At 45.2% G+C, this 25,626-nt stretch overlaps 1 protein-coding gene across 1 annotated transcript; it reads right to left on the bottom strand.

Moving 5' to 3' along the window:
* Positions 1-2,419: 2,419 nt before the first annotated feature.
* On the bottom strand, positions 2,420-12,882 carry LOC126947425 (golgin subfamily A member 8B-like). The gene is given in 16 exon segments (XM_050778078.1): positions 2,420-3,996; positions 4,081-4,236; positions 4,337-4,434; positions 4,517-4,617; positions 4,751-4,884; positions 5,154-5,375; positions 5,781-5,868; positions 6,061-6,168; positions 6,276-6,362; positions 7,406-7,515; positions 7,611-7,695; positions 7,784-7,831; positions 8,093-8,131; positions 8,985-9,065; positions 10,205-10,324; positions 12,021-12,882. Coding segments are annotated over 16 exon segments (1,806 nt in total). The 5' UTR covers positions 12,069-12,882; the 3' UTR covers positions 2,420-3,715.
* Between the last annotated feature and the right edge of the window lie 12,744 nt (positions 12,883-25,626).

Below are 25,626 nucleotides of genomic sequence, written 5' to 3' on the forward strand. Positions count from 1 at the left end.
AGGCCAGCGTGAGTGGGGTGGGGAGGGCCGCCACAGCCCCCAGGCTGTGGTTCCAGGAACCTTGACACGCCCACACCTGTGCCCGGCCCTCCCACAGCTGCTGTGGCACATCTGTGCTCTGCAGTTGCCTCATCAGCTCTCTGCTCACTTTTCTCCCTCCTGTTTTCTCTCTGCTTTCTCTCCAACTGCCAGCCGATCGGGTCCGGCAAGTCCATTCCATCCTGAGAGCCCCAGGCCCTCCTTCGACCTCTAAATATATCCCCCCATATTCTCAGAGACCTCCCTTTCCAAGCCTGCCTGGGTGGCTGTTCTGTGATTTGACAGTGGCTCCCCTGGCCCCAAAGCCAGCCGCCTTCATCTGTGACTTGGTCTGTTGTAGTGGTGAGCTGACACTTCCATGTGTGTCTGTTGCTGAAAACGTGTGCCCCCCTCTGTGGTATGTCCCTGCCCTGTTCTATAAATATCTATAAGTACACACACACACACACACACACAGACACACCGCTACATGTGGCTGGCCGCCTGGCCTCTAGCACTGGGAATCAGTCACTATGCTGTCTTTTTGGAATCTTGTGCGACAATGAGAGAAAGTGGTCCCCCGACATTGCCCCTCCAAAGTGAAGTACCTCCAGTGAGCCTCCCTGTCCTGCCTGGCCTATGGAGAGCCAGCCCCCGCCATCCCTCCCAACCCCTACCAAGCATGGGAGTGCTGTGCAGGCAGCTGTGTGGCCTGACAGTCTCTACCAGTCCTGCTGTCCCTCACACCCATTTCTGGATGGCGGGGAAATGTGTCCTCTGCTGGCTGTGTTCTCTGTGGAGCTCAGGGGAGGGGAAAGGCCAAGCCATTTCTAGGGTGCTGTTGGGAGCGGTGAAAAGGCCATACCCTTTCCAAGGTTCACTTTTCCTGGAAAGCCCCTGGAGCTTCCCTGGCTCTTATCCTGTGAAGCCGGCTCTGGCCACCGGGGGGCAGGGCCATGAACTCAGCCTGGAGGGAGCCTGCGGGGCAGCCGGCACTCTGGAGGGACAGACAGAAGAGGCCACCAGGTGCAGACAGGAGAGGGAGGCACGGGGACGGAATGGAAGACGCCTGGGCTGGGTGGAAGTCAGTGCCCTTAGGTGCTGATACCTGTCTTCCCGGCCACCGCTAGATCAGGCTTCTGAGCGTGTTGGCTGTCAGGGTGGGACCGCGCCCAGTAGGCGCCATGGCAGTCCCTGTGGAATCCCCCAGGTGCCACCAGGCAGCATACAGGTAACAAGCCTGGAAGGTCCCCAACAGCCTAGCTGGACATGCTCAAGACACTCTGGGGCTCCTCGTTTGGTGGCAGAAACTCTAGGAGCCATTGAGGGAAACGGGAACACACCAGGCCAAGGAGTATGGTTAAATCTGTTTATTCCAAAATAAAAAGCAAAATAAACAGGAGTTGCATCACCAGGGAGCCACGACCCCATCCCCGCCTCCTTCCTCTGTCCTATGCTAGGAATAAATAAGTTTCCCAGCCACAAATAATTATTAGAACCTCCTCCCCATGTGCCAGCTCCAACCACCGCTAGGTCCGATACAGCGGCGGCCCTACCCTCTGGAATATACAAAACGTTACACAGACAAAATGTGTACACTGGAGAAGGGGGCCCACGCCAGCAGCCCGTGTCCTCGCCTGGTCCACAGTTAGCCCCACTGTCCTGCCTCACTTACCTCTCTGAATAAGAAGGCGGGAGCCCCCCTGAGAGAAAAGTTGCTATGCTGAGAGTAAGGAGGCTGTCAGAGTCATGCTTAAAAATTTTTACTTTTTAAGGTCTTGTCTTGCCACCCTAATTGTAAAGGGGTGACTGGGAAGGGGTGGTAGGGTCATGGTGGCGGTGGAGACTCCAGCCCCACTTCTCCAGGCTTTGCTGACACGGAACTGCTTTGAATTTTTATTTTTATCCCATGACTTGTTTTTTAAATCCCATCACTTCTTTTTCATAATGTTTGGTAACTTTGCATAAAACTTTTTTCTACATTTTTGCCACAATTTTTCACTTTTTTATCCCATAACTTTTTTCACTCCATAACTTTTAAAATCCCATAACTCTGTAAATCTGTGTTCTTTTTATAAACACTTGCATAGTTATATTACAATTTTGTAAAAATGAAACAGATTATCTCATGCCAAGCATGCCCGGCATTTGCACAGTATCAATACCTTTAACACTATAGTTTTCAAGACTCGCAAAATAAAATTTTAAGGCAAAAACAGCACTTTGCAACAACTTAATCATTTATTACATTAGAGTAGCATCACACCAGCAGTCAATAATGTCACGTTAGGGGAAAAGTCTTTCAGTATTTCCAGTATAAATTCTGTTTATAAGAATTCATAAATTGGTAAAATTCATTCTAAGAAAACTTGGCAAATAAAGCTTTGGGCTGGAATAGGCATTTCTTTCTCTACTTTTCCTTCCCACCGTTTCGTTCTTTTAAACTACAGTGTTCATATTTTAAAATGTTTTAACTTATTTCAGAACACTAAGATAGCAGTTACATTTTTAAATAGTTACATTATTTTAAAATGACTCTTTAAGATAAAGTTTTAGAGAAACTATATTATGCATAGGGCTGATTTACATTTTCAAATTTTCTAAAAATCAGCTTAGAAAAGTTTCAGAGCTGAGTTTTTTCCATTTCTGGAAAACCTATCAGGTTTAATCAAATACTTTCACATTTATTCAGTTGAACTCACATTTTAAAATTCTATGTTTTTGATGAACTCTAACCTTCCAATGTTGCCTTCTAAGGAAATTGAAAGCTGCCTTACACTGAATGAGGAGGAGCACAAATACTTGGCTGAATGAGGTATCGCAAAAGACTGCGTGCACTTTGAAGACTTACGTTATTGTCATACCATTTCCATTCTTTTTAGCTTTTTCTTAAATATATGACAAATACCTACACAAAGAATGGAATTTCAGTTAATACAGTAAATTTATTTTCCAGACGGACATTCAGCTGAAATATGCCAGCGTGTGATTTAACCCATCGGCACCTGATCAACACATTATGTTCAGATTGGTCACAGATGCTAAACACTATCTGAAGGTCATGCCCAGTCACTGATATTTATCAGGGTGAAAGGGAAGTGATTTGAACGATAACAGTACCTTTGAAAGAATTTATTACTCCCATCACCTGTACACAGAAAATGGGGGAAAGGCTGTTTCCAGTTCTCCGCCTTTAAACAACTCTAACGTCAGTACTCACGGTGGCATCTATTACAAAGTAATCAACAGTGCACACTTGAGGGCAAACCGCATATTGAGCTAATGAAGGGCTCACTGTGATTAAGATTAGCTCCAACATAATAGCAGAATATAAGCAAATTTTATCTGAATTCTGTAATGAACATACATGCTGCAATAACATTAAAAAAGCATGGCAGCCTGTTCCAAACCAGCGAGAACAGTTTTGTGCAAACAGTGGGTCTTTGGGTGTTTGAACTCCCACCACGTAAGGGCGAACTCGATATGCATGCTAATGACCTACAATTATGAAATTAAAAACGAAAAATGCTAAAGGATGCCAGAGTGAACCTCAGTGAAGGCCACAGAGACCCACTCTCTTTTAACTTTTTACAAATAAACTTAAAGTATAAATTAGAAACACAAATAAACATGAATAGCTCTAACATTCGAATGAAGTAAATGAATTGTGTAGGAGATCAACCCTACAACTTTCTTTTTAAAAAATGTCTTGATCAGCTCTTTGATGATGGTGATGTTTATCTCCTTCTTCTCCGCAGCCAAGCCCAGCAAAAGAACGGCACGCAGCGGTTGCTGCCCAAGCCTGGATGCTCCTGGTGCTCCTGGTGCTCCTGTGCTCCTGCTCCTGCTCCTGGTGCTCCTGATGCTCCTGGTGCTCCTGCGCGATGGGCTGAGCAGTGGGGTTGTCGTGGGGAGACCCCTCCGTGGCGTCTCCTTGCCCAGTCTCGGCGCTGTCGCTGAGGCTCACCTCACAAAGATCTTTGGAGAGAGGGAGGCGGGGATCTGAGCACAGTGCAAACCCCCTGCTCCTGCCTGCCCGCCCTGCATGAGGGCTCTACCCACCACCATGCTTGTGGGCAGCCCCAAGCTCCTGGGGGGGTGGGGATTCTGGACCGGGCTCATTATCAGGGCTCTGGGCAGCGGCCAGGAATTTTCTGTGCCCTTTGTTGCGGTCAGCACAAGCCGCAACAGCAACCCCTGCAGCTCTAGCAGCTCCACCTGGAGGGAGGGGTGCTCAGGTGTCAGGCTGCGGCCGGCCCCCACCTTCACGCCACCCCCACCCCCGACCCCTACCCCCGAAGGAGGTTGCACACCCTACCTTCATCTCGTCGTCTTGGGCCAGCCTGATGATGTCCTCCTCCCGGTGTGGCCTCTGTGGCACGGCCCTCTGGCTCCGTTATAAGGTGTTTAATTTTCCTGCGGGAGGACGGGGCTCAGACCCTGGGGCCCCTCCGACGGCCCTGCAGCTCCCCCTGCCTTGCTCTGGCCTCCCACTCACTGATGGCATCTCTCCCTCCAGTACTGCGTGAATCGATGTTCTAGTTTCTCCACACGCTCCCTCAGGTCCGCCTTCTCCTCCAGGAGGTCCATAAGGCCGCTCTGGAGCCAAAATAATGGGGTCACCTCTCAGCAGCGACCTGCCTACCCCTGCCCTTCTTGGCCTATTCCAGGACTCACTCACCTCCAGCTTCTCCATGACTTCCTGCAGGGCCTGGGGGGTCTCCCCACTCACAGACTCGCCCCCACTCCCTGGGGCTGGGACCGCTGCCTCTGGCTCCTTCTGGGTCGAGGTTCCTGTCTCATTCACCTGGCCCAGCTTCTCCTGCAGCTCTTCGACTTGCATCTCCAAGTGCAGTGCGCTCTTTTCTCATTGTTCTGGACAGAGAGAAGCAATCAGCAGCCACCCACTGCAGTTGGAGACCCTAGAACTCGGTGTCTGCCCCCCATGGCACCGGGAAGGGTGGAGGCAGGTTAGAAAAATCATCTCTTCTCTCCCACAGCCACCAGAGCAGGGCTCTGGCTCACAGGTGCCTTGAGAAGTAACATTTCACGAGAGGGCTACACTGCCCCCTTTTACAGGTGGGGAAACAAAGGCCTGGAGGGCTAGGGAGGAGGGCAGGCTCCACAGGTGGGGCAACGCACCAGCTCCTCGACGCCGCTCTGTGGCTCGGCCAGCTGCTGAAGCCTCTCCTCCTGCCTCCCAAGCCTCTCCTTTTGTGGCTGGTTCAGGGGACTTACGTGTTGATGGTTTTCCACGTGGGCCTGGAGCTCTGCTGACACCCTCTCTAGTTCCTTCCTCAGGTGCTGCAGCTCCTCCTCAGGGGGCACTGCTGGGGGCTCCGGGGGCAGGGGTTTAGCTGAGAAAGGAAGCAGACAATAAGGGCCTCTAGATTCTCAAAAAACAAACAAACAAAAAACCCACCACCACCACCAACAAAAAACACCCTCCTCTTGGTGCACAGCTCCTCTCAGGCTCCCCAAACTTGGCCTCACTGCTAATGATTCCTCGCACCCAGATGGTAGCCAATCTTCCAAACCACTTTCAGATGGAGAACACTGTGGGTGGCTGAAAACGGGCCCTCTTTGCTGATGGGGACACTCAGGCTCATGGAGATAACAAGACTTGCTGTTTCCCGGCACAGACGTCTTTCCCTCTGCCTCAAAGCCCTTCCATCCACCCACCTCCCTGGGGCATTCTAAGCCACCCCCAGAGCCCCCTCTGATGCCAGGCCTGCTCCCAGGTCACACCAGCCCCATCTTACCCATCTGGTGTTTGAGTTGGGATAAGCTTCTCTCCAGCTCCTCCACCCGATGCATGTCATGCAGCTTCTCCTTCTTTAAGGTGCAAAGCTGCCCAAAGCACAGGGGAAAAGGCCCTGGAGAGAGGGGCTGTGGCTCCACAAGCTACCATCTGCCTCTCTGCCCCCACCTCCACAAAGCCCAGACCCATGACCACCTCTGGCTGTATATTCCCATGTTACAGATGCCCAGAAAGATCCAGTGACCTATCTAAGATGGGGGGGCTGAAGGGTCAGATCTCACCTCCTGGGACATTTTCCTCATCGTCTCCTGCCACTGGGCCCTCTCTGCTTTTATATGTTCAGCATATTCATCTCTCTGTAGCTGTACTAGCTTCAGCGATTCCTTCACCTGCAAGAATGGGAACAGAAGTTACGAAGGGCTGTCACTGGTCCTCACCTGCTCCTGGCCACCTGGGGTCACCTTCCTTCCACATCCCTCCCTCTGCAAAACCTCACCTGTGTCACGTGCGCTTTCAGCAGTGCCCGCTCCTGTAAGGACCGCTCTAACTGCGTCTTGAGAGGTGTTTTACTACGCATCGAGGACTGGATGGTGAAGAGTGAGAAGTTTCTATCTGGGGAACCTGGGCCATTCCATACAGTGCCCCTTAAACAGGCTAAGGCTAGGCTCAGTATACAACACGGTCAGTACAGATCAAGGCATTTACCCGTGGTCTGGTTTTTAAAAGAACTCAGTAAAGTTGGAAGGGACAGGGAAAGAGATCGAATTTACAGCTGCCTAACAGAGGCCCAGAGAGATCAGTTAATATTGCTCTTGTTATTACTGTTATGACTAGCACTGTTTGAACCTTTATGGAGTGCTTCACCAGGCACCATGCTAGCAATCCCATTTAATCCTCACAACCACCATAGGAGACAGTTACTATGATTCCCTCTGTTGTGTACATGAAAACACATGGAGTATTTGAGGTTAAGTGCTTGTCTAAGATCACTTAGGCAGAGCTGGGATGTGAATAGCTGGATCTATGTGATTCTCTAAGCCCATTTTTCTTGCTGGGGGACACAGATAGGAAGGGGAAGCTGAATCTCTTGTTCACTGTTTGAAAGGATGATACATTCGCAAAGTCCAAAATTCAGAAGGTACAGAAGGGAAGTATCTCCCAGCCACTCTCTTGCTCTCTCCTGAGTTTTTTATGAACCTTGCAGTCTTATTTTATGTACATTTTCATAGTATGTACACACACACACACACACACACACACACACACACACACACGTTTCCTCTCTACAGAAATGGTAACATACTAAAGGTACTCTTCTGTACCTTCACAGTACAAGTACCCAATACCCCACCTAGGACTTCGCCAAGACCCCAGCCAGGTAAGGGCAGGGCAGGCACTTGGCCTCCAAGCTCTGTGTCCAGTGCTCGCTCCCCACCGCGCCCCCCAACTCACCCACAGCAGCTGACTCAGCCCCAGGCTGCCTCTAACAACCAGACACAAAAGCAGCGAGACATGGCCATGCCGCTTTCTGGGCAGGACACTCCATCCTGCAGAAGGGACCTTTAGGCTCACTCCTCCATCTGTGAAGCCGGGCTCCCAGGAGATGGGGCAGGTGGTCAGACTCACCTTGTCCGCCGCCTTCTTCTGTGTGGCGGTGACAGCAGACAGCGCCCGCTCTAACTCTTCCGTACGCTGCGATGAACGTTGCAGGCGGGCAGCCAGATCCTTCGACTCTTCTGTAATGAGAGAGTTGAGATGGGGCCCAAAGGACTCCCACTAAAGACCTATCCAAGTGCCAGGTTGAAGGATGATAGGGTGCCCAGATTCCCACCTTCAAAGTATATGAGAGAGCGTTTCGTGCGATACACGTCAATAATTAGTTTCTTTTTCTGTACGTTCAATCTCTGGATTTGAACCTTTAGGAGAAAAGCCAAGCAAGTGCTGAAAGAGAAGGAAAGAAACATTCCCCGGAGGACAGGAGAAAACTTCACACCCTCCACTCACCTCTAGCTCCCTTTCGGCTTTCTGTTTCTCGTTGTTTGCCTTCTTTTCCTATAGGAAGAGGAAGACAGAGCTCTTACCAGGGGGAGGCAGAGGTGGCACCGCAAGAGACATGCCCCCAGAATGCCACCAATGCCCCAGGACAGGCCCACCCATGGGACCAGGTTATCAGGGACCCTGTGGGGATGGGGTGGAATCTGAGGGGTGAGCCTTCTTCCCCAGGCTGGGAGTGGGCGAGACGAGACTGGGGCATCTACATCTGAGTGCCCCTCAAACCCAGCCGTCATGTCGTGAGCAAAGAAATCGCATTACTTCTTCCAGCTGATGTTCCACTTGTTTCTTCTGTTGTTCCTGTGGGGAGAGTCAAATTAAGGTGATGGAGGGTGGTCCCCTCAACTCTATTCCCCAGGCCAGGAAGCGGTAGGCAGGGGCCAGGAATGGATTTTAAAGGCAAAGTTCTCAGACCCAACGGGAACACAAACTGGTCAACTCTCCTCAAGGTCCCAAGGACAGAGGATTTGGGTCTTTGTTGGTTTTCACCCACAGCCACAGAACTCAAAGTCTGAATCTGAAATCTCTTGAGAGGACAGGAACATAAACCTCTAGAGATGGAGTTGGAGAAAGGCCCCCCTCCTGCCCGCTTGTGATTTAGAAAAGTGCGTTCATTCAATAAACATTAACTGAGCACGTATGGGCCAGGTACGGCTCTTCACCGTATATATAGGACGGAAAAGGACACACAGGAGCTCTTGGCCCTGAGGTTTCCGTTCTAGGGGGCTTTTAAATCTCGGACTCTCAGAGCTAACAGACACCTTTGATACTCACTACCTCCTCTGGAAACACGAGCCCAAAAAGGAGAGGCAGCTTGTCCAGAATCAAAGAGCAAATTAGGGACTGAGTCACGGCAGAAATACGGGGCCCCTGACAACCAGTCAGGCTCGCACTTCCCCAAGAGGCAACAACCCCAGGGCGTGTGTAGCAAGGACTCCAGCAGGGGTGTGTGGAGAGGAGACAGTCGGCAAAGAGGGCAGCAAAAGAACAGCCATGGTGCGTGCTCTGGGGTCCCTCCAGGTGAGGCTTAGGCACCCCAGCTCCCCATTTGTCCTTTGCCCCACGGCCCCCAGCCCCTTTCTTCAGAGCCCCAAGAGGAAACTGGAGCCCAGGATTGGCAGCCTGGAATCAGGGGATCCCACTGGACTCTTACCAAAGATTTGATGGTGTTATTCAGTCGACTGATTTTGACGGACCTCGAGCCAAGGACTACCGCTTGTTCTTGGCACGGGCTCTGAGGTGCATGCAGAGGGGAGGAGGTGGAGCAGGAGTCGGGGGAGAGGTAGAGAGAACAATCATTAGGGCTGGGGTGTGTGTGGGCTGTCTCAGCTGGCAGAGGGGCACCGAGTCCCTGCTGTGGGAGGAGGTTGGAGGGCTGGCCTGCCTGGTCACTGCACCTCCACCCAGAGCCTCCCACCTCCACATCCTTCAGGGTAGCACATGAGGTAGGGCCCGCCCCGTGGATACCTGTTGCTGACTACAAGAGAGTACACATGGATATATTGTGTTCCCCTCAGTGTCTAAGCCCTCTGACTTCCTTTCATTCACATCAACTGGCAACATTTTCTTTTCTGCCTCTCTTGGACCCTTTGTCCCGTAACTCCTTTGTGCCAACTTCTCTCATGGCTCTTACTTCCCCACCATCCCACCCTGGGGCCTGAAATCAGTGACTCCTGATGGCAAGTGGCTGTTCTTATTGTCCTGGCTTCCCCTTGAGACTGGGGATGAGGAAAATCAAAGAGCAATGACCATATCGTGGGTGCCCTCAGTGTTCACAGCAGGCCATGTACTAGGGATTAACATAAAAACAACAATAAGAAATCTCATTTAAACCTCACAAATGGAAGTCAAACAATAGAACCTCTATTATACAGATGTGTAAAAAGAGGCCCGAAAATCTCAAGCAACTTGCCCTAAATCATATCCCTAGCAGACGGAAAGGCAGGATTCAAACCCAGAATTCGTTTTTCTTTTCCTTTTTGTGAGACAGAGTCTCGCTCTGTCTCCCAGGCTGGAGTGCAGTGGCGAGATCTTGGCTCACTGCAAGCTCCGCGTCCTAGGTTCATGCCATTCTCCTGCCTCAGCCTCCCAAGCAGCTGGGAATACAGGCACCTACCACCATGCCGGCTAATTTTTTTTGTATTTTTCAGTGAAGACGGGGTTTCACCATGTTAGGCAGGATGGTCTCAATTTCCTGACCTTGTGATCTGCCCGGTTTGGTCTCCCACAGTGCTGGGATTACAAACGTGAGTTACTGTACCTGGCTACCCAGAATTCTTAACCAGTACCCAACGGTCCATCCACAATCTTAACAATTACCCTCTACTGCCCCTTTGGTCCCCTGTCCCCAGGAGCCTGGCCACCAAGACTCACATCCCGAGCTGAGTGGCAACCAGCAGAAGTGGATGTCTCAGGGCTACTGCCATTTGTTTTCCTGTTCCTCTTTGCTTCTGCTGGAACAGCAGGGCTGTTTCTGTGCCAATATTCTTTTAACTGTGGGAAAGAAGAGCAGTGATCATCATGAGACCTATCGGCCCCTACAGCCACATCCTCCCTTACAGTTTTTACAAAATACTCTTATACACCATCTGATTTAACGACACCAACAGCTGTATAATAGGTGTTGTCACAATCTTTTAGGGACTGAGTGGGATTGATATCATAGCTAGAAAAAAAAAAAAAGAAAAAGAAAAAGGCGATACTGGAACTTTGAAACTCAGTCTTCTGACTCCAAGCTCTGGGGTCTTGCCAAGAATCAGCAGCTGCCAGGGACCAAAACCAGAGGCAGAGGTAGAAAAGTAAACATTAAGTAGGCAGGAACGTATGCCCTGCGGTTTAGAGTCATACATCCTCACACGTCTGTTAGTGTGAAGAAGTGCACCAGTACCTCTCAAACTTATATATTAATGTATCCTCACGGCAGAAGGCAGCCTTTCTGTTAAAACCCGGGAATTTATCAGAAAGAGGACTACCCAGTCTCATTTCAGAGAGAAGTCTGGTATTCTCTTAGAAACCTATGTGACTGTCATCCCTAAGTATATTCATGTTATTTCTCTTGATCTCAAGAGAATCAAGGGAAACTGATGCTTCAGAAAGATGTCTCACATTCATCCTGTGGCATTCAAAGTACCCCAGGTCGAGATAATATGAGGAAGAGTCAAGCTGTCAAGTTCAGTTTCCCAAGATCTATTCCACAGAAGATGAGCAAATCTCACTTCAGAGACGACTGACTGAAGGGCAGTCTGGTCCCAGAACCATGGAGAATTAGAATATGAGGTGGAGAACTCAGAACAAAACGTTAAAATCTCTCTGGAAAGTAGAAGCCTGGGAGAAAACCAAACCAAACCCATTCTCCCATTGCCACATGGAGGTACGGTCAACGTTTTGCGCTCACAGGGGAAGTGTAGGCTTTTCCCCCGTCAAGGTCGATGTTAAGGGAGTGAGGCAGCCTGGAACCTCTTGCTCCTAGGTCCCACAGTCTCCATTCCCCTTCCAGTTGGAAATTTGCACTGTGAGCAGAGGAACCAGAAATGGGGTGAGAACACTTAGGGGACTGGGTCATAAGATCAAAGGCCAGTCTTCCAGTAATGACAGTTCCCAGGCAGACTGTGACATCACTACATTCCACTCCTCCTGATTGGGGGGAGGGACCACATCAGCGCAATGTCCGAGTTACCACTCCACGATGGGGGAGGGAAACACAGGGTTGAGACCCAGGTCCTTGGAGACGCCAGTGCAAAGAGCCCAGGGAGGTTGACCTTGAGGCAGCAGGAGAGGAGGGCAGAGTCTGCAGCAGGGAACTCCAGGAGTCACCAGCCCAAAGTCACCCAGGGATGACTGGCGAGGGTGGGGCCTGGGGCTGGGGAACCCAGGTTCTTGGACACAAGAGCGCAAAGAGCCCAGGGAGGTCGAGCTTGGGTCGGCAGGAGGTGAGAGCCTAGTAATGGAGAGGGGAGCCCCAGGAGTCACCCGCCCAAAGTCACCCTGGGGTGATTGGCGAGGGCAGGGACTGGGCTGATGCTGAAGGGGCAGGGCTGACTGACAAGACTTTTGCGGGGGGAGTCCAGAGGCACCTGCATTGGAGGGCCCTGTCCAGTGTACCTCAGCAGTGATATGGGCTCTGGCAGCAGTCTTGTCGTCGGAGGGGATCTGTAGCTGGGTTGGGGGCCATGACCTGGTGCGTTTTTACCTTTTTCTTGGCTGCGGCCAATCTGTTCTGTGGAGTTTCTTCTGCCATCGTGGGGCGGGAAAGGGAGGTGGGGTTGGGGCCACAACAGCGAAATCCCAGCGAGCACTGATCAAGACCTCCAGTCACCTACCAGGCAGCTGTGTGACTGAGCCACAGGAGTGGTAACCAGGGCACCAGTAGAATGTAGAATAGGGGCGTGGCCTTAATGCTCCAAGCCTATTGGTCAAGGAGAACCATGAAAGGGAAAGGGGCGTGGCCAGGCAGCAGTGTGTCCAGAAGGACCCCTGGCTCATAAGGAAAGCTACTCATGCACCTGCTGTTCCCACCCACTCTGAAAGAGAGGAGGGGCTGCCCACTCTGGGAGAGGGAAGGGGCCTGCTTTTGCTTTAAAAGCTTTAAAACTTTAAAAAATATATGTGTGCATACTTTATATATAGATGTGTGTCTGTGTGTGTGTATCTATGTGTTTATCTAGAGCTGTCTTCATTACCTAGTTTCTATGCAAGGTCTATGGTTTTGGCCTATATTTTTATCTTCAAATACAGTACAAAATTATCAGTATTACCTGAACTGAGATACAGATCTTATAAAAATGGAAAATCCATAGCATGCTTGATGATTAATGAAGCAGACTATATTATTCAACATTCCAATAAGATAATCACAATGATTTCTGTTTTTTGGAAAAACGTTTCTCTTATTCTCCTACGTTATTGTTAAGACTTTCTTTTTTCCTCAAACAAGAAGCATGTTTAATATCTGGAAAAAGCATGCAGGGGCCTTTGAAAACAGTATGTTGAGAATAGATAGGGCTCAAGGACAGTATCTCCAATTGAACTTTTAATGAACTCCCGTAGGTGCCAAGAAGGCGGGCAGATAAGGAAGAGCATAGAAACAAGGAACTGAGTAGAATGTTACATCTGGGAAAAGAAAGTTTGTTTTGCATTGTGTTCTTTCTGCTGACGTGGGGTTTATGGAGTATAAATAAAGTGAGGCGGAGGCTCTGAGTGCGGCTGCCATGTTCTCTCTTTGTCTTTGTCTTTTGTGTCCTTTCATTCTCCACCACCCCCAGCACGGACCCCAATAAGTGGCGCAGCGAGCAGGGTGCACGAGTGAGTAGGGGAGAACAAGAAGGGGAACCCCCTAGGAGCGGGTAAAGCCCGGATATTGTTAAGGGGAACCTTCTTAAGCTTTCATTATGGGAACTCCATCTCTTGGACCCTGAGCAGGGCTCAGAGTATTTACGGCTCTTTCTAGGACTGTTGCTGTCTATAGGAGTAGAAGTGAAAGAAAAAGACTATGAAGCGATTGCTTGCCCATGTTGAACAACATTGTTATTGGTTTCAGTATCAGACTAAGGTGCAGCTGAATTGGAAGGAATGGTTACAAGGAGTAAAAGCTTTGCTTAGAGCTCACCAGTTAGGGGATACTATGCCTCTAAATTTGTGGACCTTGTGTAACTCTATCACTCAGGCATTAGAGTTACTTGAGACTGATTCAGAGTGTGGTGATGTAGCCACAGGAGAAAAGGCATCTGAGGATTTGGGAAAAAATAAAGCTGAAATGGAGCCCATTTGTGCCAGGATAACAGAGTATAGGGGGAGTAGCAAAAGGTGGAGAAGAGAAAAAGCCAGCTCTTCCTTCTTCTAAGGAGAATTCTGACATGCAGCGTAATATGGGAATGCTTCAACAAATATTACAGATACATTCTTCTAATTCACCTTTATGAGCTTTCCCTGTTTCTTTTCCTTCTGCCCTGTTAGAAGAAGATTTTCCAGTGCCTTCTACCCCCCAGCTTCCTTACCTTTGTCTGGCAAAGTTTTCTCAGTGCCTTTCCCGCCATTGGGGGAGGGAGATAAGGAAAAAATAAGAAAATTTAAGGAGCTGGATCTGTTTCCAATTATTCATGCTTCTTTTGCTCCTAATGTTCAGTTTCCAAATGGTGGCAATAATGTCCAATTTAATGCCTTACAAATTAAATTTTTGAAAGAAATGAAAGCTGCCATTTCTAACTATGGACCTCAATCTCCTTTTATCCTTGGTCTTCTTGATGCTTTTTCATCCAAAAGTTTGATGATTCCTATAGACTGGGAGGCTTTGGGGAAGGCTTTTCTTGATCGTTCTCAGTGGTTACAATTGCACAGCTGGTGGATGGACAAGGCACCTGTACAGACTAGAAAAAATGCTACGTGTGATTTCCCAGGACCCACTGAGGAACAACTCACAGGCACAGGTCAATATGCTACTCTTAATGCTCAGGCTGGCCTAGATGATGTCACCCTTACTCAAATCAAGACTTTGTTTTTAAGGGCCTGAAATAAAATAGAGATAGCAAAAAAAATCTTCCCTTTCCTTTGTGAAGATTTTACAGGGCACAAATGAACCATATCCAGATTTCGTAGCCCGTTTTCAGGATGCTGTCTTGAAAACTGTGGGTGTTGGCCCTGCTTCAAAAATTTTGTTACAAACATTGTCTTTTGAAAATGCTAATGCTGACTGTCAAAAATTGTTGAGATCATTAAAGGCCAATGGGGCCAATTTAGATAAATATATTAAAACTTGTGTTAGTGTTGGAGGGGCTATTTATAATGCTCAATTATTTGCTGGAGCTTTGTCTAAAGCCTTAAAAGGAAATAACAAACAAGGTGTTTGCTTTCAGTGTGATAAACCTGGACATTGCAAAAAAAAAAAAAAAAAAAGTCATAAAAAATTAAACACTTTTATCCCTCAAGGCAGAAAGCTGCCTTCAGAGGTGTACAAATGTTGTGGTAAAGGTCGACATTGGACAAATAAATGTTGTTCCAAAACTGATAAAAGTGGAAATTTACTGTCTCCTCTCCTGGGAAATGGGAGCCGGGGCCCACAGGCTTGGGGCCCCAACAATTACAATACAAGTCTACTACAATACCCAGTGAGCAATGGCCTACAACATCAAGGAATGAATTCAAGTCCTCCTTAAGGATCCCACACCTTACCCCAGTTTCTCAGCTTTATGCGGCAACTAAGCAGAGCACTGCTGCTGACTTAGCTATTACTCAACCTTATACCTTGTCTCCTAATAGAGGAGTATATAAATTAGCTATTAGAGTGTGTGGCCCTTTGCCAAAAGAACATATAGGACTTTTGTTAGGTCAAAACAACAGTGCTATACGGAAGTTAATGATGATTCCAGAAATCATTGATCCTGATGTTACTAATAAAATTCTTATTATGATACAAATCTCACATAATTTATACGTCTAGAGGCAGGGGTGCATATTGCACAGTTACTTTTATTGCCTTTTTTTTCGTGTTATTTGGAAAGATATCTGGACAAAGAGAGTTTGGTAGCACAAGAAAAACTGTTTTTTGGGAAACTTTAGTTTCTAATCACAAGCCCTTATGTTCATTGCACATTAATAGAATAGTTTTTAAAGGGTTAATTGATATGGGGGTGAAGATGTCTATCATTTGTTTAAATTAGTGGCCTATACAATGAGAAAAAAAGACAAATTTCAGTTATACTCACTGACTTGGGTGCCGCTTCTGTGGTTTATCAAAATGTAAAACCTTTAACCTGTGTCGGTCCTAAAGGTCAACAAGGTCAAGTGTTTTTTTTTTTTTTTTTTAAATATATTGTCCCTATCAATATTAATCTTTGGGGACAAGATCTTTCACAACAATTTGGTGCTTTTTTAAACATTCCTCATATTTCCTCAGCTGCCAAAAATATGATGTTCAAAATGGGCTACAATCCTTTAAACTCATAGCCACTGTTCACCAGCCTCAAGTTTTATAATTAAAGTGTAAAACGACCACTCCTATTTAGGTGAAACAGTGGCCATTATCTAAAGAAATACTTAGGACTTTAAAAGAGTAAGTCAAAAAACAAATGGCCGAGAGGAATATAAAGTCAAGTATTTCTGCATAAAATTCCCGTCTTTGTCTTGTTTTTAAAACTATAAATGTTTACATTCAACCTAAAAAAAGTTTACAGCCTGGTCTTCCTAATCCTGCCCTCAGTTACAACATCTTTTTTCTATTCTAGAAAGAGACAGTCACTTGGACAACTCACGTCATTTAACTCCTTTGGCTTTACAGAAACTCCAGCTTACAAAAGAGCAACTTCAAAAGACCCATTTACATTATATCCTTCCCGACGTTCCCCTTTCCCTTTGTTTATTTCATACTTTACATTCTCCCACAGGAATGATTCATCAAACTAATCGGCCACTAAAATGGATCTTTTTGTCCAACTGTCGACAACTTTGGGGAGGAGATCCTTCCTTAATTATTTCTCAATTCACTCATAGTCAGATCACTTATCTTCTTGCAACTTCTGATTCTTGGCAAGTTGCTTGCGCACCATTTGTTGGACAATTTTCTACCCAATCTCCTAAGTCTCTAATCTTTTCATTTTTTAGGCAACATTCTGTGTTGCCTTTCTCACCAATATCTGTATTTCCTGTTCAAGGTCCTACCTTTTTTACTGATACTAGTAGCAATGGTAAGGCTGAATATTAGAGTGTTCATCAATCTCGAGTTACAGTTTATCCTTATCCCTCGGTACAACGAGAAGAATTGTTTGCTATTCTCATGGTCTTACTTGATTTCCCTACTACTAGTTGTAACATTGTTAGTGATTCTCAATACGCCATTTATGTTACTTCTTATATTTCTCAGGCCACTTCACCTCTTTGTGCTACTTCTTCTCTTCAAAAACTCTTTTCTTTGTTATCCTCTACTTTGAGCCAACGTCGAGCTCCTTTATTCATCACCCATCTTCGTTCTCATTCTCAACTTCCTAGACCATTAGTTCATGATAATACTCAGATTGATTCACTTTTAATCGGCCACCTACAGGCTGCAGAACAAGAATATGCTCTATATCACACTAATAGTTCTGGCCTTCAACGACGGTTTCATTTAACTTATAAACAAGCTCGTTCTCTTATTCGAGCTTGTCCTTCCTGTGCTCCTCTGAGCATTCCATCCTTCCATCCTGGGGTTAATCCACGAGGTACTCAAGTTAATCAAATTTGGTAAATGGATGTCACACATGTCCCTTCTTTTAGACGATTAAAATGTGTTCATCATACCATTGATACCTTTTCTCATTTTCAATGGGCCACTCTGTTGCCAACTAAAAAAGCTAATTCTGTTATTACACATCTCTTAGCTTGTTTCGCCATCATGAGCATTCCTCTTATACTTAAAACTGATAATGCCCCTGCCTATGTCTCTCGTAAATTATAAGTTTTCTTACAGCAATACAATATTCAACATATCACCGGTATCCCGGGCAACAGTCAAGGTCAAACCATCATTGAGCGCACAAATTTAACCTTAAAAACTCAACTACTAAAACAAAAAGGGGGAAATGAGCCCCCCAGAAACCAGATTCTGAAGGTTCTTTTTACCTTAAATTTTTTGAATCAATGGAGACAATTGCAAGACTCCGCTGCCGTAACCCATCTTTCCTCACCTCCCTCGGTGATAGTCCCCGCTGACAATTTAAAGGTTTGATATCCTAATGAAGAAGGTAAGTATGTTCAAGGGCAAGTTCTAAAACAGGGATGGGGCTATGCTCTTGTCCTTACAGGGAGCGGACCTGAGTGGTTTCCTACAAGGCGATTGAAACCCTGTTAAAAAGAAAACTGGATTCAGCATGCATCTCTTCCTTTGTTGGATGTGCCTCGGCGGGGGACTTATTTCCCTTAGTGAGGCTTTGTATGAATATTGGACTTATATTCCCTTTCCACCCTTGTATCAGGGAGTCGCTTGGGGAGAGGCGGAAATTAAGGTTTTCACCAATGACACTACTTAGATGCCATCCCCCTATATAGACAAGGATAACATAGAACGGGAAACGGGAATCATAAACAGCACATACCAATTTGGAGTGGAAGGACTTCCGACATGCATGGGAAATAGTCCTCATTGTCTCCAAAAATCGCATAAAGCCTGGGCTGTTCGCTATAATCATAGTCATGTGGCTGCTAATACTGTTATCATTGTAACTAGAAGCTTTCAGTATAATCATACTGTATATAGTAATGAGACTATTCCTAGTTCCTTACCTTTTTGTCCTATCCCAGAGGTTTCCTCTAATATTGAGGTGCTAGAGTGGCAACAATGTCGGGGAACTAAACCTCAGATTTTATTAGAATACAATGGGATGCAAATAACTGATTGGAGTGTGCACGGTGATTTTCAAACAAAGTTTAGTCACATACCTTTAAAATGGCACCGGGTAAATAAAAGTATTGCTGCTAATGGTAATGAAACCTTGGTATGGTGTGAAGGAGGCCTGTCACCACCTATGCCTCATCTTAAACCCTCTTTACAAGTACAGAGTCATCTTTGGAAGTTGTTAGCTGCAGGCGATGCTATTAGCACTTTTGTGGGGAATATGTCCCTTAATCTTTCTAACCCGAATAACTCCTTTCATATTCAGTTATATCGGAATACCTCCCGATATATTATTGCTGTGTCCGTAAGCCCTACCTATTATTAGCGGGGAATTTGACAAGGGAGAATGATACGGGGATTGTTACTTGTACAGATACGTGTACATTTTTGTCTTGCCTCAATCATTCCTGGTGGCACAACTTTACTGGAGATATTTATATCCTCAGGGCTCGTAAAAAAATTTGGCTACCTGTTAACCTTACGCGACCGTGGGGGCATCACCTCTTGAGACTTATATTTGGACTTCCCTCCAGCGAACCCGCCATGCCCTTGGACTTATAATTGCCTCCATAATGAGCCTTGTCGCCATCGCCTCCACTGCGGCCGTAGCAGGGCTCGCTCTTCATCAAAACATACAAAATGCTGAATTTGTGCAACAATGGCACGAACAATCTCACCGATTATGGCTTCAACAATGAAACATTGATTCTCAACTTGCTGAAAGATTAGACAACATGGAGCAAGCCTTGACGTGGCTTAGAGATCAGCTCACTGTCCTCAGTACTCGAATAACATTACAATGTGATTGGAACTCCACTCAATTTTGTGTAACGCCTGTGCCTTTTAATATCTCCCAGAATTGGACCGAAATCCAAAAATTATTAGTAGGCCATAAAAATATTAGTTTGGACATCCAAGAGCTCACTCAGAACATTTCCGATACATTTCGACAACAATTATATGTGTTGTCTGGAACTGTGACTCTGCAAGAGCGGGGTCAACGTCTTGCTGCCTTTAACCCATGGACCCAGATGAAAACATGGATTTCTACAATCTCTGGAAGTATATTGCTTTGGGCACTCGGATTGGGTCTACTTCTCTTGGTGATTCGATGCTCCCTCCGTCGCCTCCAAAAAACAAAAGAAAACACAGGAACAAATATGGACTACCTTTTTAAGATTGAGGCAAAACAAAAAGGGGGAAATGTAGGGGCCTTTGAAAACAGCATGCTGAGAATAGATAGGGCTCAAGGACAGTATCTCCAATTGAACTTTTAATGAACTCCCGTAGGTGCCAAGAAGGCGGGCAGATAAGGAAGAGCATAGAAACAAGGAACTGAGTAGAAAGTTACATCTGGGAAAAGAAAGTTTGTTTTGCATTGTGTTTTTCTGCTGACGTGGGGTTTATGGAGTATAAATAAAGTGAGGCGGAGGCTCTGAGTGCGGCAGCCATGTTCTCTGTTTGTCTTTGTCTTTTGTGTCCTTTCATTCTCCACCACCCCCGGCACGGACCCCAATAAATAACTTGGACCCAGGAGACGGAGGTTGCAGTGAGCCAAGCTCACAATCTAAGTCTCAGGCACATTAGGAGTTCTATAATAAAACACCAAGTAGATCAGAGTGTCCAAACCTACTAGAGAAGAAAAGTGAAATCGTTGGCTATACTTCCAAATTGCATTCAAAGGAAATTTAAGTTCTGAATTGTTTTCACCTTCATACTGCCAAGTGAATAGAATTCAAACAGAACACTCCATTCCTTCAAAGCCTCTAGCCAGGCACAGTTTTACTGTATTACTTCTTGCTTTCAATGGATATAAAGCAGAGTCCTGGTCGGCACATTATGTACACCTGCAAAGATGCAGAACTAAACGGTTCCATCTGTTCCATATTAAAACAAAAGTCCTGTAAACCTTGGATGTTGAGTGTAATACTTCAGCACTAGCACCAAAACCTCAAAGATGAGAAGATACCAAGAACAGCAGTAGCAAACAAAACTAAACTCTCTGCTAGGAGCAGTAGTTCACACCTGTAATCCCAGCACTCTGACAAGCCAAGGTGGGAGGATTATTGAAGGTCAAGAGTTCAAGACAAGCCTGGGAAGCATAGGGAATTCTCATCTCTACAAAAAAAAAGTTTAAAAACAGCTGGGCGTTGTGGCACAGACCTGTCATGCTAGCTACTTGGCAGGCTGAGGTGGGAAAATTGCTTCTTCCCGGGAGTTTGAGGCTGCAGTAGCTATGATTATGGCACTGCACTCCAGCCTGGGTGACAGAGGGAGACCTAGATAATTACATTCTCTCCTGCTCCTGTTTACACCAAAATCACTAAGTTAAAACGCTTTCAATTTGGCAGGATAAAAATTAAATGAAATGTGACTTTGGAGTCTGGAGGAAGTAAGAAGGAAGGAAGGGAGGAAGGGAGGGAGGGAAGGAAGGGAAGGAGGGAGGGATAGAGCAAGGGAGGAAGAAAGGGGAAACAGAAAAGGTAAAGAAAGGAAAGGAAAGGAAGAAGGAAGGAATGAATTAAAAGGAAAGAAAGGAAGAAAACAAAAAAAGGAAGGAAAGAAGGAAACGAAAGATAAAAGAAAAGAAGAAAAGGAAAAGAAAGGAAAGGAAAAAAGGAAAGGGAAGGGAAGGAAGAAAGAAAAGAAAAATAGAAATAAATAACAAATTACTTACTAGGAGAAAGTTTTAGCAACCTCAATGACAAATAAAAGGATTGTATCTTTAGCCTGTAAAGAAATCTTTAAAATTACTCAGAAAAAAAAAAAAAAAAAAAAAAAACATTTTCAATAGAAAATGGGCAATGGAGAAACAGTCACTTCTCACAAAAATAAAAATGGCCAATAGATATATAACAAAGATTCAAAAGTATTAGAAATCAAGGAAATGCCATGAAAACAATGACATTTTCTGTATAAAGGCGCAAAGATGACAAATGGAATGGGGAACCTGGAGCTCTGTTCCTGTTGGTGGGAGTATAAACTGAGACACTTTTCCTGGAGAATAATTTGAAAATTTCTATTAAAGACCCTCAAAATTATTACCCTCCAGAAATTCTGCTTCTATGAATTCAGTCCAAAAATGCTTGCTCGACTCCATTAAAATGTATATATAAGAAAATTCACCTCTGTGGCGGCAATGATAAACTTAATATACATCCGGCTATTAAAAATGATGATGCTAGGATATATTTCCTGTCACAGAAGTGTGCCCAAAATATAGTAAGTGGCAAAACACTATCTAATATGATTCTACTTTTGAAAATATTTACATGTATAAAAAATATAAAAAACAACACACCAGAATGTTTTGAGTGGCAAATTAAAGATTTTTCTTAATATTTGTCATCCAAATTCTGACAAAAAGAATGTGATTTCCTTTATAATCAAGGAGAAGTGTTATTTCCATTTATTTATCTTTAAATCTCTTTTCTTTTTCTTATTTTTCCTCCTGTATGTATGTATCCCAAGTAGGCTAGATCTCCTGCCTCTTGAGGGAATCCAGCCCATTTGTGGGAAGTGCACTACATACAGCTGCTCATCTTCCTTTTATTTTAAGAGATCTGGAGACGTTTTTATTTCAAACTGTTTTATTGTTCTCAGAATATATGTTAATATATGAAATTGAGGAAAAGACAAAGGAAAGGCTGACTCCCTACCCTCCTGGGGCTACTCTTCCAATTTTTGCTGCTATTGTTACATATTAGTATTCACTGGGTACTAAAAAGATGGGCAGCCCCTTAGATCCTTTTTCCTTATCTCTTTCTCATAATCCTACTTCATTCCTTCATTCACTTATTTTTAAAAGGGTCATGTGTACAAATATATAGTTCAGAAAATTTCTAAATGTAACTATCTATGAAAGTATGCGGCAAAATCCCATTCACAGTCCTAGTCTCCTTCCACAGCCAAACACTTTTAATTGGTTTCTTATATATCATTTCAGAATTTATCTTTGAAAATACACATGTATATTCTTATTCTACTCTTCTCGCTCAACACAAAAAGTAGCATACCACACCTACGATACCACTCCTTCTTCCTTTTAAAACACACACACCATCGATCCGAGTTCTTCTACGTGAGTGCAGAGTCTTTCTCATTCTTCTTTTCAGCTGCACAGTGTGCATCATTTGGATGCACCACAGTTTACTTAACCAGTTCCTGTTGGCGGACACTGAAATCATCCCTATCATACTATTGCAAACAACAGTGTCAAGCACAACCACCTGCACACACCAAGTTCATTTCTGAATCTGCCTTTGATGAAGCCTCTGCTTGAATCACCACAAGGTCACAAGGCTGAAAACTTAGCCCCTTTTTTAGTTTTCATTACGTACAGCAGTATGTAGCAAAAGACTCTCTCGGGCAAAGTAAACGTACTCTTTGGGGACGTACTTCATAATGATAAATGGATAAACAGAACACCAAGGAGAACCCATTCTATTTAACCATGCACATGTATGCATACAATATATGATATGCACAGAAAGTTTAAATAAATCCATCAAAGCATTAGGCACTGTCTCAGTATGGTGGATCTATGGAGTGCTTTGTAGACTGCCCTCCTTGTCTATCAATTCTTTCTAATTCCACAACAGTAAATATGTATACTTCTACAATATAAAATTTCAAAAAATGCGAACTCATATTAAGCTGCATATATTCCTTCAGTCTCTCCCACATTTGTATGGTGTTCCAGAGTGCTCAAACATCACTTCGTTAAAAACATTTAATTATTTTTCAATATAGAGTTGGCAGGGTCTTGCTCTGTTGACCAAGCTGGTCTTGAACTCCTAGATCCTCCTGGATCCCCTCACTTCCACCTCCCAAAGTGCCAGTATCACAAGGGTGAGCCATCAGGCCCGGCCAGCTTCATTTCAGAAATCTTTCCCCAGCACTCCATATATTATGAGTAATGCCTTACTTCTTCTTTAGATAGCACTTTAGTCATATCTCTATTACCTCACTTGTCACATGATAATCAGTTGCTCACCCATCCATCTCCCTTCATTGCTCATGAGCTCCTTGAGAAGAGTCTGATTTTCAGCACCTTGAACAGAGTGCGACACACACATGCTTCATACACAGAGAGGAAATGATTTCACTAGAGTGTAATTACTCCCAGAATTCAATACCTGTATTTCTAAATTGTTCTAGATACTCTGCCAACAACCTGAGAATGTTATGTTTTTTCCCTAAAACTTATATGCATTACTGAGTGTCTACAGTCATAGCTAACTCAATTGTGATGTGACGTCTCGCCAAGCCCATTGATAGATTTTTTTTGGTGACTTTTAATTGTAAGTTTTGATTTTGATTGTTTCCTTTTTGTTTTCTTAATCTAGCAGTGTTTGGTAAACTTCAACATCTCTATATCCCTGTGTCTTTGCACCTGCTGGTCTCTGCTTGGAATAATGTCTCAAGCTTTTAGTCACCTGGAAAAAATTTCTACTCACCCTTAGAATCAGCTTAAATAGGCTGGGCACAGTGGCTCATGCCTGTAATCCCAGCACTTTGGGAGGCCAAGGCAGGCAGATCCCCTGAGGTCAGTAGTTCAACACCAGCCTGCAGTCTTGAATTACTTCAACATGGTGGAACCCCGTCTCTACTACAAATACAAAAAATAGCTTGGCGTAATTGTGGAGGCCAATAATCTCAGCTACTCGGGAGGCTGAGGCAGGATAATTCCTTGAACCTGGGAGGTGGAGGTTGCAGTGAGATGAGATTATGCAATTGCACTCCATCTTTTTTTTTTTTTTTTTTTGAGAGGGAGTCTTGCTCTGTCACCCGGGCTGGAGTGCAGTGGCCGAATCTCAGCTCCCTGCAAGCTCCGCCTCCCAGGTTTACGCCATTCTCCTGCCTCAGCCTCCCAAGTAGCTGGGACTACAGGCGCCTGCCACCTCGCCCGGCTAGTTTTTTGTATTGTATTTTTTAGTAGAGACGGGGTTTCACTGTGTTAGCCAGGATGGTCTCGATCTCCTGACCTCGTGATCCGCCCATCTCGGCCTCCCAAAGTGCTGGGATTACAGGCTTGAGCCACCGCGCCCGGCCGCACTCCATCTTGTGTGACAGAGTGACACTTCATTTCACACACACACAAAAAAGAAAGAAAGAAAGAAAGAAAGAAAGAAAGAAAGAAAGAAAGAAAGAAAGAAAGAGAGAGAGAGAGAAAGAAAGAAAGAAAAAAGCTTAAATAATACCTTCCCTGAGGAGCTTTTATGTCTTCCTATTCTTTCAGGAAGAGTTGAAAATTCCTCAGCTTTTGAAACATTTGTGCCTCTTTAGTATGTATCAGGCACTGAATGAGTGCCTAGGATACAAAGATGAAACTGTAGACCCTGCCCTCATGGAGCTCATGGTCTAGTATGGAAAATAGCCATATGAACAAATAATCACACTATAGTTCTTCAGAGCTCAAATCTTATCCCAAATACTGCTAAATTAATGTTCTGTGAGGGTTTGAAAGTACGAGGACCAGCGACAATATGGCTGCTTGGATGGCTTTCCATCCAAGTTAACATTCGGCCCTCATCACCAAAGGTCATACGTGTGTGTCTCTTCCTTGAAACCCACCAGGGCCTAACACATCATATCACCACCTTTGAAATTAGGAAACAGGCTCAGAAGTCCAAGAGCTTGACCAAAGTAACTCAGCTGGTAGGTAGCAGAACCAGGTCAGTATGATTCTTCTTCAATGTCCTGCCAGTTACATGGGCAAGTGGCCTCAAAATCAACAAAAGACAAGTAGAGGTTGACATGTGTCAACGAACAGAGGCTCAAAAGGAAGAGTTTATACACAAGAATAGAGCAGAAATCTTCTGGAAGTATGTCTGGGGATGTGAAGTAGGAGGGCACACACCAGGTTTCACCGTGGTCAAGTGAATCTATAATTCCAACCTGGGCCTCACCTGCTGAGCTCCAGACTTAGCTATCTGTCTTTCTTACTCTTACATAAATTCCACAGGGCAGGACCTTAATCTCTAGCTTGTTCATTACAGATTAAAGCAGAGCCTGGCTTATAGTAAGTACATAATAAATACATGAATGAATAAATAAACTATCAAAGAAGCTAAAGAAACATTGCACACTACTGGGGGAAAGGATTACCATGTAAACAGACCCTAGCAGTCACTCACAAATATAGTTGACCCTCATTATTTGTAAATCCCATATTTGCAAATTTATGTACTTGCTAAAATGTCTTTGTAATCCCCAAATTAAAACTTGTGGAGCTTTCAAGGTGACTCCTGGATAGACACACAGTAATGAAAACTCTGTCACTCCTTGTGCACGTCCCCAACTAAGGTCAAATAATGTGACCCTCTGTCTTCCTGTTTCAACTCTCCTACAAAGATGACCTGAGGACTGAGACAGTAGAGGACAGTGCAGGGTAGTGTAAGATGCTGTGGCTCTGGGGCCAATTGGACGGGGT

The sequence above is a fragment of the Macaca thibetana genome, unplaced genomic scaffold (assembly GCF_024542745.1).
Source record: "Macaca thibetana thibetana isolate TM-01 unplaced genomic scaffold, ASM2454274v1 unplaced_scaffolds281, whole genome shotgun sequence".
In the NCBI taxonomy this organism is placed as follows: Eukaryota; Metazoa; Chordata; class Mammalia; order Primates; family Cercopithecidae; genus Macaca; species Macaca thibetana.